This window comes from Taudactylus pleione, unplaced genomic scaffold (assembly GCF_031769625.1).
Source record: "Taudactylus pleione unplaced genomic scaffold, aTauple2 ptg000573l, whole genome shotgun sequence".
Classification (NCBI taxonomy): Eukaryota; Metazoa; Chordata; class Amphibia; order Anura; family Myobatrachidae; genus Taudactylus; species Taudactylus pleione.
In genome coordinates this window covers 1,590,355-1,603,221 of record NW_028284975.1, presented here as the reverse complement: position 1 = coordinate 1,603,221, position 12,867 = coordinate 1,590,355, and the positions used below count along the sequence as shown (strand labels likewise).

Genomic DNA, 12,867 nt, shown 5'->3' with positions numbered 1-12,867 from the left:
CAGCTGAGTTCAGAATGGGGGTGATGCTGCAGCTCTGCCTACCTTTCCCTACTCAGCGTAAATACCAACATCATTACTTTCCCCTACTCAGACATCGAGGGGAGCCAAAGGAAGAAAACGACTCACTCCGGGTCCCGGCGGCATCTATACTAAGTTGCAGTAGTATGCGTAGTCTGCATTTAGCAAGAAAAGCCCTCCATCTGCCTGATTCCTCCCATCAGCCTGTGCAAACGTCTACTTCTTTGCAAGCATCACCACGGAACTTAGCTGCTTTAGCAAAAAACGATGTGCATTTGCTCATACAGGATGGCTGTATAGTACCATCCACTGTGACACTATCTGAGACCTCTAGGAAAGTATTCAATTATTTGGACTCTTTTTACCAATATATTTATTATAATTTATAAATATAATTTTCCTATTGGTGCAGTACATGTTTTTATATTAAGCTCCATGTTTTTGTGACAGAAAAGTGAGTTTTTAATACAAGTTTACCAATGATAGCAAGCAATGATAATAAAAATGAATATTACCATGTGTATTTTTCACAGCCACTAAGACAGGGTTGCTGGGGTGGTGATATACAATACTGTGAGATGTTGTTTAAGGAGATGTAAAATGTAGAATGAAAACATGTATGCTTGCAAAACTCAGGCATGTGTCAAGGGGGAACTAGTATTATGGAATGCAATATGAGAGGTGTTGAAAATCTATACATAATCCTCTGTGTGTCTAGTGTAACAAGTATAGAGTTGAACTGAAATGTGCTGTAGTGCTTTAGTACCTTTTATACACACACACGACGACCTGCATATTTATTATTATAAAATTGGTCCCTGATCTAAATGAGATTATTATGCATGTTTGCGTGATGACCTAATTGCGACTGTGGCGTCTGCACATAAAATCTAACGTGCATGGGACGCACCCCAGCTCCCGCTGCCCGCGCCGTGCACATTAGATGTAACATGCATGCACCGATGGCAAATAAGAGGAATGGCAACTGGGTGGTAAGTACAAGAGTTGTAGGGGGGAAGGCGGGGATAAGGGGGATGAGAGTGGGCGGAGATGGTAGTTGCTGAGGTGACCTGGCGTGTCCATTTTTTTACTATTAGAATAATAAAATAAAAGTGAACAATTTTACCTCAGAATGATCTGATAGAAGCACCAGTCCTTTAACAACATTTATTGGGTCGCCAGTTGCTGAGAACATTTTTGACATTAAATCACTGTATCCTTGGAAAAATGCTACAGGTCGAAGCTGGACATCAAATAAGATGGATGACAATCCAGCGAAGGAGTCTAGGTCTTCCTCTCCTTCATCAGCAGTCGCAGCTATTAAAGTTTCAAGACCTTGAGCTTCAATCACAACCTACAACCAAAAATTATTTTATTATGATATAAAATACTTCAATTCAATCAAAAATTTTCAAAATGGCATTAAGTAGCAAAATAACAAAAAATAAAACATTTTAAATTAAATGAAAGCAACAATGGTATTATGCTGTAGAAGAATATATATATATGTCTTTGCTTAATTCATTTAGGAGTGAAAAAAAGCTTTTAAGCTTTGCTATTTAGTTTTTAATAACTTTCAAATGTTCATTTTAACCCCTTTCTGCAGTTAAAAATAATGAATTAATTTGAATCCTAAAGGTGCATACACACGTAACGAGTTTTTGAATGATTTAACTAGAACAACGTCGTTATCGTTCAATCATTGAAAAAATCGTTCAGTTTCTGAGTCATAACGATTATCGTTCATGCGCGTTCCCGTTTGTAGTTCATTCTGACTGACTATCTGAACGATTTTCATTAAGGGAAGTTGCAAAAATCGTTTGTAGTTCAAAAAATCGTCCATTACACTTTAAAAAATCTGACAGATAATCTGACAGAAAATCGTTGGTAACAAAATCATTGTGTGTGTATGCAGCTTTAGTCTGTGCTTCACATTTATTTTATACATCTATTTTGTTTTGTTTTGTTTTAATGATGCCACTGAAGCTGTGGAATTTGGGGTGGTGGGATTAAAATGCACTAAAAAGCCCTTTCAGGCTCAAGTATAACCATTTGTCTTGCTTATTTGTTTATTCTTGGTGTAGCCCGTGACATATAACATAGGAGGTGTATTTAACAGTTTGAAAACAAACACTTTAAATGCTGTACAATGCCCCCCGATTTATTAATGCATAAAACTAGATCTCATCATATCAGAAATATGCAAATATAAACATACTGAAGAATACAGTGCAATTCAGGGCCGTCGAGAGTTCTGACGGGCCTGGGTACTGGGGGAGTGTGGCAAAATACGAAAAGTCTTAAGAAACTACTATACAAAAACCTTAAGAAACTACTATGCTCAGCACAGGAAGGTGGCTTCACGGGAGGGAGAATCAGTGCTATCACCCCCACCTGTAACACTTCACTACCGCTGGCCAGGCATGTATAGCAGCGCGGCCACAGTGGCACATCGGGCAGTGAGAGGAGACCGCTGCAGTCGCAGTCTTTGCTCTCTCACTGCCTGATGTGGAGCTACGGCTGCGCTAGTACACAGGTGCGGCCAATGGTAGTGGGCAGTGCATTTTGGGCAATCACTATCCCGGGTCCCCGCTGGGCCCATCCAACTGGCTTGGGCCTGGGTAAGTAATATCCCCTTCCCCCCATCTCTGTGCCCCTGAAATCACAAAACATGGAAATACGGAAGCATAGTACACATTCTGTCACCTATAAATGCTAAAAATATACATTAAAACAATATCTTCTAATTATTTTCAACTCAGGCATGTAAAATGTAATTGTTTAAATCCTTGAAATAAAAAATAACATTATTAATAAGAAAAATATGAGCATCATAATCTAGAACAAATGAAATCACAAATGAGAAAATATGTGAAACATTGGGATAAGGGAGGGGACGGTGTATGCTGGGGAATTCATTTACCAGGAAGTTTATTTAATAACCATTAAGTTGTTTCAAAAGGGTTGGGTACAGGATTCCGGCGGTCAGGATGCCAGCGGTCAGAATAGCGACAGCGGCATCCCGACAGTCAGAATCCCGACACCCAAAGGTAAGTTGCTAACCATATCCCCTAACCCACCTTTCCCTCAGTCTAACAATAACCCTCCCCCCACAGCCTAACCATAACCCCCAAGCAGCCTATCCCTAACCCTCCCTCCCCGCAGCCTAACCCTAACCCTTCCTCTAGTGCCTAACCCCTAACTCTAAACCTAACCCTAATACTTATACTTACAATCAGGATACCAGCAGTCTGGATTCTGGCGCCGGGATTCCGACTATTGTCTGGATTCCAGTGCCGGTATTCTGAGCGTCGGCACCTGACTGCCAGGAATATAACTACATCCTGTTTCAAAATGCTTCCTAATTTTGGTTTGTATATGTTCACTGAGCATGTCTGTATATGGTTATAATTAGGGATGTGCGCCAGACCATTTTTGCCGGATATGGATTTGGTTCTAATTCGTCGTCCGGCTTTGGATTTGGATTTGCCAAACTGCGGTGACTGGCTTTGGATTTGGATTTTTTTTTACAAAAATTGACAAAAAAAGCTAAAATCACATAAATTGGTCCTTTTTTTCTTCTTAGAGTATCATTAACCTCAATAACATTAATTCCAGTCAATTACAGTCAATTTAGACCACCTCACAGCTTATAATATTGTTTTCAACATTATTGGCCAAAGGTTGCAGTGAGCTGACTGGTTACTAAGCGACAAAGCAGCGGCGCAGCGGCACAGACACCACAATTTAAAGCACATCTATGAAACATTGCCTAACAGCAGTGGCAGAAATGAAAAGTAGTGCACCCACCCAGTGGGGTACGGCCAGCAGAATCAGAGTACTTGTTTACATAGTGGGCTACGGTCCAAGGAGTCACACTGCACAATCTTATTCACAATACACCGCACATAGTGCCCCTGATTCACATTACACCATAAAGTAGTGTCTCTTATTTATGTTACGACACACAGTAGTGCCCCTTTTACACAATGCCCACAGTAGTGCCCCTTTTACACAATGCCCACAGTAGTAATGCCCATTATACAGAAAGCCCACAGTAGTAATGGCCCTTATACACAAACCCCACAGTAGTAATGCCATTTATACAATGCCCACAGTAGTAGTGCCACTTATACAATGCCCCCAGAAGTGGTGTCCCTTACACAATGGCCCCAGTAGTGGTGCCCCCTATGCAGTCCACTTAGTAGTAGGGCCTCCTATGCAGTGCCCCCAGTAGTAGTATGCCCCCAAGTAGTATGCCCCCATTAGCATGCCCCCAGTAGTATGCCCCCCAGTAGCAGTGCCCTCATTAGCAGGCCCCCATTAGCAGGCCCCCAGTAGTAGTGCCCCCATTAGCATGCCCCTAGTAGTATGCCCCCCTGTAGCAGTGCCCCCAGTAGTAGTGCCCCCATTAACATGCCCCCAGTAGTAGTGCCCCCATTAACATGCCCCCAGTAGTGGTATGCCCCCCATTAGCAGGCCCCCAGTAGTAGTATGCCCCCCCTTAACAGGCCCCCAGTAGTAGTATGCCCCCCTTAGCAGGCCCCCAGTAGTAGTATGCCCTCCCTTAGCAGGCCCTCAGTAGTAGTGTGCCCCCCTTAGCAGGCCCCCAGTAGTAGTATGCCCCCCCTTAGCAGGCCCCCAGTAGTAGTATGCCCCCCCCCCTTAGCAGGCCCCCAGTAGTAGTATGCCCCCCCTTAGCAGGCCCCCAGTAGTAGTATGCCCCCCCTTAGCAGGCCCCCAGTAGTAGTAGTGCCCCCCCTTAGCAGGTCCCCAGTAGTAGTAGTGCCCCTCCTTAGCAGGCCCCCAGTAGTAGTAGTGCCCTCATTAGCAAGCCCCCAGTAGTAGTATGCTGCCCCTTAGCAGGCCCCAAGTAGTAGTATGCCCCCCACTAGCAGGCCCCCAGTAGTAGTATGCCCCCCATTAGCAGGCCCCCACTTAGCAGGCCCCCCGTAAAGTCCCCTTACACACACACACACACACACACACACATTAAAAAAAAAAACTTACCTGAATCCCCGCTCCAGCCGCCGTCCGCTCTGCTCTACTGTATAACGCTCATGAGTGAGCTCCAACCGGCTCCCTCCGTGCAGCAGCCAATGAGAGTCTGTGTGACTCTCATTGGCTGCTATTACAAACACACAGCTGCCGCTGGCGGCTGTGTGTTTGATCTGTGTAGGGCAGAAAGCTATCACAGCAGTCTGCCCTACACTAGAGGAGCCCTGAGGTCGGACTCTCTCACGAGAATCCGACATCAGGAGGCTGCGGCTCGGCCTCGAACGGGGATCCGAGTCAGGCAGGGAACACCCAAACGCTGGATCCCCTATGATCGGAGTGGTTCAGATTCCACAGAATCCGAACCGCTCATCTCTAGTTATAATTCTATATAGCATGCTGTAAATCCTCCAATTGAAATAGAGTATTTAAAATAACTGTGACTGAACCACACTGTCATGGCTGGGGATTCTGGATTGCCCAGGAGAGAGCCAGATACCTACTCACAGGTGGTACTGGAGGTTTGGAGTAGATGTAATAATAATTACACATATACAGCAGGGCAGTATTATTAAGAAGTTGCATGGAGAAAACACTGGGCTAGTACTGTAGTAGATATTGGAGTCGAACTGGGACTAGACAGAACAGGTGCTGAAGCTGAATTGGGACTAGACTCGAAGTATACACAGGGGCCAGAGTAAGAATGGACTTGAAGCACAGACTGGAGCCAGATTGGGACTGGATGGAGTATACACTGGGGCCAGAGTGGGACCAGACTGGGAGTATACAGTGAAGCCGGAGTGGGAACGGACTTGGAGTACAGGCTGGAGCCGGAGTGAGTTTGGACTTGGAGTATGCACAGGAGCAGGAGTGGGACAGGACTTGGAGTAGACACCGAAGCCGGAGTGGGAACGGACTTGGAGTATACACTGGAGCTGGACTGGGACCGGACTTGGAGCATAAACTGGAGCTGGAGTAGGACTGGACTTTGAGTATAGACTGGAGCCAAAGTGAATTCTAAAATTCGCTGGACCACCTTCAAGGTGGATGGTTAAGGCCAGACTGCAATGGCACTTAATTTTTCAGGATCCATCTGCAGATTATTTCCAGAGGTAATGTAGCCAAGGAATGGAACTTCAGACACTTCAAAAATACACTTGGACAGTTTACCATAGATATGATTTATATGAAGGTGCTGCAAAACTTCCTTCACATGCTGCCGATGGGACTCCAGGTCTCGAGAGAACATGAGAATGTCATCTAAGTAGACCACCACAGAGAGATTCAAAATGTCTCAGAAAATTAAATGTACAAAATGCTGGAATATAGCAGAGGCATTGCAAAGACCAAACGGCACAACTAAATATTGGTAAATGGCCTTTCCGAGTATTAAAAGCAGTCTTCCACTCATCGCCTTCCTTTATTCTGATCAGGTTATAGGCCTCTTTTAAATTAAGTTTGGTAAAAATAGTAGCTCCTTTATTTCTGTCAAAAAGTTCGGCAATAAGAGGTAATGGATATCGATTTTTGATTTTTATGTCATTGAGGCCCCAAAAGTCTATGCAGGGGTGATGACCTCCATCCTTCTTCTATACAAAGAAAAAGCCGGCCCCAGCAGGCGATGAAGAAGGCCTGATAAACCCTTTTTGTAAATTCTGAATATATTCAGACATGGCTGAAGTCTCTGTCACAGATAACTGATATGTTCTACCCCTAGGTGGATACTTTCCTGGGATCAATTCAATAGTGCAGTCCCATATTCTATGAGGTGGTAAGGTATCAGCAGCACATTCAGTAAAAACATCAAGGAATTCTATATAAGCTTCTGGAAGTACTAGAGGCCCACAAGACTGAGTTACCATAAAGGAATTACATTAAACAGGAGAGACTGAAAACAAGAGGCATCCCAAGACTTCAGCTGTGATGTAGGCCAATCAAACTGAGGGTTATGGAGTTGTAGCCATGGAAGGCCAAGGACTACTTGATGGGTGGCTTTAGGAATCACTAAAAGTTCTATTTGTTCATGATGCAGTGCTCCAACTTGCATAGTCAAGGGAACAGTAGAATGAGTAAAGAAACCTTCTGGAATATGACTTCCATCCACCGCTGTAAGGAAGACTGGTTTAGACAGAGCCTTGATAGAGATGGACGTTTCTTGAACTAATGATAATGTAATGAAGCTCCCAGCAGTTCCGGAATCTACCTGGGTGTCCAAGGATTTAGGCCCTTGAGGAGTAGTTAAAGTCACATTCAATAGGCAGTCAGACTTCCGGAAGGATTTTGCTGAAACCACCAACCTGATTTCCCCTGAACAGGTAAGGGTCTGGAGTTTCCCAGATGTACAGGACATGATCCAATAAAATGATTTGGACCGGCACAATATACATACAATTTTTATTGTTGACACTTCTCTGAAGAAAGGCACCAGCAATTAACTTGCATAGGCTCATCCACAAGGGGAGATAAAGACTGAGAATTACTAGATATATGAAGCTTCACTTTTGAACCTGCAGGCAGCTCTATATTGGAGGCATAGATCAATTATGATACTGAGAGAGATAAGTTCCTGCAAGGACCCAAGAGGATCATGGGCGGCCAGTTCATCCTCTTTCCGAGAGGCCATTTCAGAAGGCTGCTTTAAGAACATAATCGTTCCACTTGAACTCTGCAGTGATAGTTTGGAACTGGATCACATATTGACCCACTGATCGAGAACCCTGATGGATTTGCAAGATATCCATTGAGGCAGCAGCAGAACGACCTGGTTCATCAATTAACCTCTTTGAAAAGTGCTCCGGATAATTGGATAAAATAGGATCTGCATGCTCCCATAGAGGAGACACCCATTCCAAGGCTGAACCAGAGAGAAGGGAAATACACGGGAGCTGGAGAAGGACCAGACTTGGAGTACAGACTGGAGCCGGAGTGGGAACGGACTTGGAATATACACTGGAGCCGGAGTGGGACCGGACTTGGAGTAGAGAATGGAGCCAGAGTGAGAATCGTCAGTGAGCCTAGGACAACAAGCCAGAAGTAGAGCATAGGACATGTATCAGCGACGATGCTCAGACACAGAATGCTGTCAGACCAGAAAATTTATACCCTGGGTCTCGCAGGGATTGGCTGATGCGGTCAGGTGGACACCAGCCTGGCTGTCACTGGACAGTGTGTGCACTGCTGAATCAAGGCCATTGTGTACAATGCCATACTGCTAAATGCAGCATGTCTGGGAAAATTGCAGCTGGCAATTTCCAAGTGACCTACGCGTGCGCTGTACTAGTGTCCGCGGAAAAACAGCGTAGGTGCCATTTTTCCGGAGTCCAGTGCATGCACAGTAGATTCTGGCACTAAGCCAAAATCTACAGTGCACTGCGGAACCGCCAGAAAGGGGAGGGGGCCCGCACTGGCGGCTCGATTCAAATCCGCTTGCTAGAAGTGTATGCAGATTTCGGCAAGGTAAGTCATCGCACGGCAAGGCAGTAGCACGCCCAATATGTCTTAGCGTGCGATCGCATTGTGTATGCAGACGCCCACCAGCCTGTCTTAAGACGCCCACTTGCACACATCCAGGAAGTGTATGCAACCATCGCTACATCGGGCACCATTGGACCCGTACGCAGCGCTTGTGGCTGACCATATCCTACCACAAGCACTGCGAGCACTTCAGTGTGAGATACAACCAAGTGGGGTGTACTAGGATGCTGCCTCTAAATTATGCACGCCTCTGAAATGGCGGTGAGATGCTCAGGCACGCCTGCATTCGCACCTCCACTCCCCCATTTCTAGCGGCCAGCCCCTGTCACCACCCACAAATGGCTTCTCCTGTCACTCATTCTGCAGGGCTATCTATGGGCAGCGAGCGTACACTTCCCGATCGCTCGCACTGGTTCGCGCACGCGCATTGCAATGCATACGCATGTGCAGAATGCATACAATCGCCTGGCTGCATGTGAACGCATCTTAGTGAGCGGGTCTGAATCAGGTCCTGAGTCTGCACGTGGGCCCCCTCCTCTCTTAAAACGCCCATGGCACTATTAATATAAATATAATATCATATATACAATAATACTGAACTAATACTATATATCACATACTGTAAGAGGGGATGTTCATCTCCCTAATACATTGATAAACTGTGGGGAAAATTGGCCTTTACATTTTAGTAATAATACGGAGGCAGAGTTCTACTGCACATGTCTGGTTAATAAACAATTTGCTGTCTCATCAGAACCTTTGCTAAGTCTTGGGCTAGATTTCAGAAACGGACAGCTGCCGAGGTGCTAATTTAGCATGAAATACAACATGTCAGGCTACAGATCTTAAGGGAAGTTCTTAGTACATAGGGCAGGACCTAAAGGACGAGGCACAAGACCAGTGAGAATTCTTACTAGGCTATTTGTGGTGGATAATTAAGTAGTATGTGTATCTGATTACCTGAATAGCGTGCAGTTCTGTGTTTTTGGAATAGACAAAGGTATCCATGTTGCTTCTCCTCATAATGCCAGATCCGGAATAAAGGATATCAAGACTGTATGTTGAAGATGAGTCAGGGCCACCTAAAAGAGGGTAACATAACATAAGTGGACATCATTAATGAGTAGATCAGTGATCACTGCAAATGTGTGTGTGGAGTGATGTGCATTGCCTCTGCATTACTATATATACTGCCACATCATGCGAACTATCCCAGACAACTTTTTTTATGGACTTTGTATAGGGAAAAGAGGATGAGGATATCCTAAGCACTGGTGGGACAGAATCACTTGTATAGTAGATGTATTGCAAAATAAGTATACTATGTGGGTCAAAATCCCAAGAAGTCTCTCTATGGAGGTTCACCCTCGAGAGTTGTATTAGAAAAAGAAAAAGAAAGAGAATGATACTCTCTTTTTGTGGGGCACTCAAACTACTATAATATATAAAACTTAGCTTTTAATATGTATGCTATTAAAATAATGAAATAATGTGACAAACATCTATACGTGAACACTGAAAAGACAAAACAAACACAACATGTAATCTGGGCCACAGTAGGTCCAGTAATGGGAAAGAAAGAATTGTTCCCCCGCACACCTAGAGATGATCAGTTCAATGCTGAGTAGCACTGTGAGCCTCTTGGTACCTCTGTTAGGTGGGCACCATGGAAAAATATTTAAAATACAGCAGGGCCATAACTAAGGCTGTGCGACCTGTACGGCTGCACAAAGAGCAGTACTCTGCGGGCGGCACCATCGCCCCTGTTTCTGGTTGCAGGGTGCCTGAAATGGCTTCCTGTAGCCAGTATTGCTGCGGCAGTGTTGCTGGATGCTACAGGTAGACACCCTGTCATAATTACAGTTGGCTGGAGCGTCTTGAAGATGCTCCGGGCGCTGCTGCCGTTCCGGGTGCCCCAACCCCTTATGCGCGACATCATGCGCAAAGAAGGCTTGCACTGACGACCCATGATTGTTCTTGCCTGCTGGTGTTTGTACATTAGACATTTTATTCTGTAGTGAAAGTTGTTCTTCAAGTTATAAATTGAGAGGTGCATAGAGGTAAAGACATATGTAATAGAAGAGAGAAAATTTTCAACTTCACAAACAAATGTAATCACAATACATACGTATCACATATCCAGAATAAGCAGATGAGGATCCAGACTTAGAAAAACGATCATAGTTATGAACCGTCATATCTTTCAAAACTTCCTGAATGATCTTACTGAAGGCAGACAACAAACAAAGCATAAAGCTTACATTTGAAACAATAAAGCAATATGTAATTTTACAAATTTTGCAAGTAAAACAATATGTAATTTTATAGATCCCTGTAAATCAGGGATGGGGAACCTCAGGCCCAGGGGCCGCACAAGGCCCCTGGAATCATTTGGTCTGACCCTCTGAGCTTTTTTCTGCTAGCCTCATCTGGCTAGCAGGGTGCCTAGAATGGCAACCTGCAGCCAGATTCTATGCAGCAGTGCCACCTGGAGCATCCTTAGGATGCTTCAGATGGTCACACCGCTGCCCTTACAACTCCCCGGAGCATTCTCACGATGCTCCAGGCATTGCTGTAATCACCGGCGATTGTGACCCCACCCCCGTGTGGTATCACACAGAGGGGGCGTGGCCTGCACTGGGCCCGCAAATAATGTTATATATATCAAAATGGCCTCGGCAGAAAAAAGGTTCCCCACCCCTGCTGTAAATAAAGGACAAGCTTTAGTTTACCAGCTGACTGAAGCAGACAGTTTTGGTCCTTTAATTGTAACAAGATGCACAGTCCCAGAAGCAAATGCAGGTGGTGTTTCTAAACGGGTGTGGTACAAAATATCCAAAATGTCGATGTTCAGAATGTCGCCACAAGAATGTCGACATGGTCTGAATGCACACATGGATATTATGTTGACATTTCACATGTCAACATAGCACCATGTTCAGTATGTCAACGTTGACATTGCCAGAACAGTCAGCATGTCAATATAGTGTTTTCAGCAGATTTTAGCCCTAACCTTAAACCTACCCATGATCACATCCTAACCATAACCATAAATGTGGCCTATTCACCTCCCTAACCGCAGCCTAACCCTAAAATGGACTGCCTGTCGACATTCAAAATGCCAATGTTAGGACAATGTCAACACTAGGTCCATGTCAACATTGTGAATGTCGACATAATGACTGCATAGCTTCCAAACACTTGCATGGGGAGTCCTATTTAATAAGTGTCACAGAAGTATTTGTCCCACCGCAATCCTTGTTCTCTTATCGCCATTTATTGCGGTAACAGATTGAGGTGAAATTAAATGTTCCGTCACAACTGTAACCTATAAATAAAAAGCCCTCCTGATTACATTAGAGGCACACATAGGTTCTTCCACTGTTTATACCAGGATTGTCCCAATAATTATACCATTGTTCTGTACCAGTAATGCTAATAACTGATTATACCTGTATTGCCATATTGATTTATATTAGTTTTATTATACCAGCTCAAGTTATTCAAGTTTCTACTACTATTTATAAATTAATTTTACCTTTCTCCTGGTTTTAGTAATCAGAACAAGTATATACTGTATGCCTCATAAGTTACAATTTTGTAAGTGTCATAAATAAATGTGAAATGCGTTGTCAATAAATGTGAAATGCAACGTACCTGGCAGGCATCTGAAAATGAAGAATATCTTGGAACACAGAGAGCATATACTTGTTCATCTCAGGTGAGAGCTCCCCAATAGAAAGAAGCAGGTTTTTAGCCTCCATGTAAGTAGGATTGTTGTTCAGTATTATATCTGCTGCAGATGTTCTCACTGTCTTTTCATGTATCTTATAATTCTGATGGTAGATCCTGTTCATGATCTTTTTCACCTAGTTTAAGAAGCATATCATAAGTAAACTGATTATCTTTTATGAACTATATGTCAAATGTTTACATTTAATTCACAAATATATACACTAGTAGCTTAATAATAGGACTTGTAGGCACAGGCATTGAAAAATAATAGTAATTAAAATAACAATACTAATTAAAAGGACATGTGCAATGCGGCTGCTCAAGAGCGATACAGGCGGAACATAGATCACCGGAGAGGTGAGTTACCATAACAACTCTCTGATGACTCTTTTTTATCATCAATAAACATGGAAGGGTACAAAAAGAAAAGGGGGGGAAATCACAATCAGCAGATTTAACATCAGAAAAAAAAAACACGTGCCATGTTTGCAATTAAAATACAAACCAAAAAACCATCAATAAAAGTAGAGTTTGACAGTTGTAATACCCAAAAGGGAGATTAAGGTATTCCAAGGAGCAGTGGTGTCACAAAGGGGGTGCGGTCTACACCCAGGTGTCACCCTCCGAGGGGTGACACCGAGGTGC

At 43.9% G+C, this 12,867-nt stretch overlaps 1 protein-coding gene across 1 annotated transcript in view; it reads right to left on the bottom strand.

The window, feature by feature from the left end:
- The window catches only part of MTTP (microsomal triglyceride transfer protein), a 161,546-nt gene that overhangs the window by 34,820 nt on the left and 113,859 nt on the right, over positions 1 to 12,867 (bottom strand). Inside the window, exons 12-15 of the mRNA XM_088453208.1 lie at positions 12,145 to 12,356; positions 10,616 to 10,713; positions 9,448 to 9,569; positions 1,145 to 1,372 (exon numbers count right to left, since the gene is read on the bottom strand). Coding sequence (XP_088309334.1) covers positions 1,145 to 1,372; positions 9,448 to 9,569; positions 10,616 to 10,713; positions 12,145 to 12,356 — 660 coding nt within the window. The remainder of the gene's footprint in view (positions 1 to 1,144; positions 1,373 to 9,447; positions 9,570 to 10,615; positions 10,714 to 12,144; positions 12,357 to 12,867) is intronic.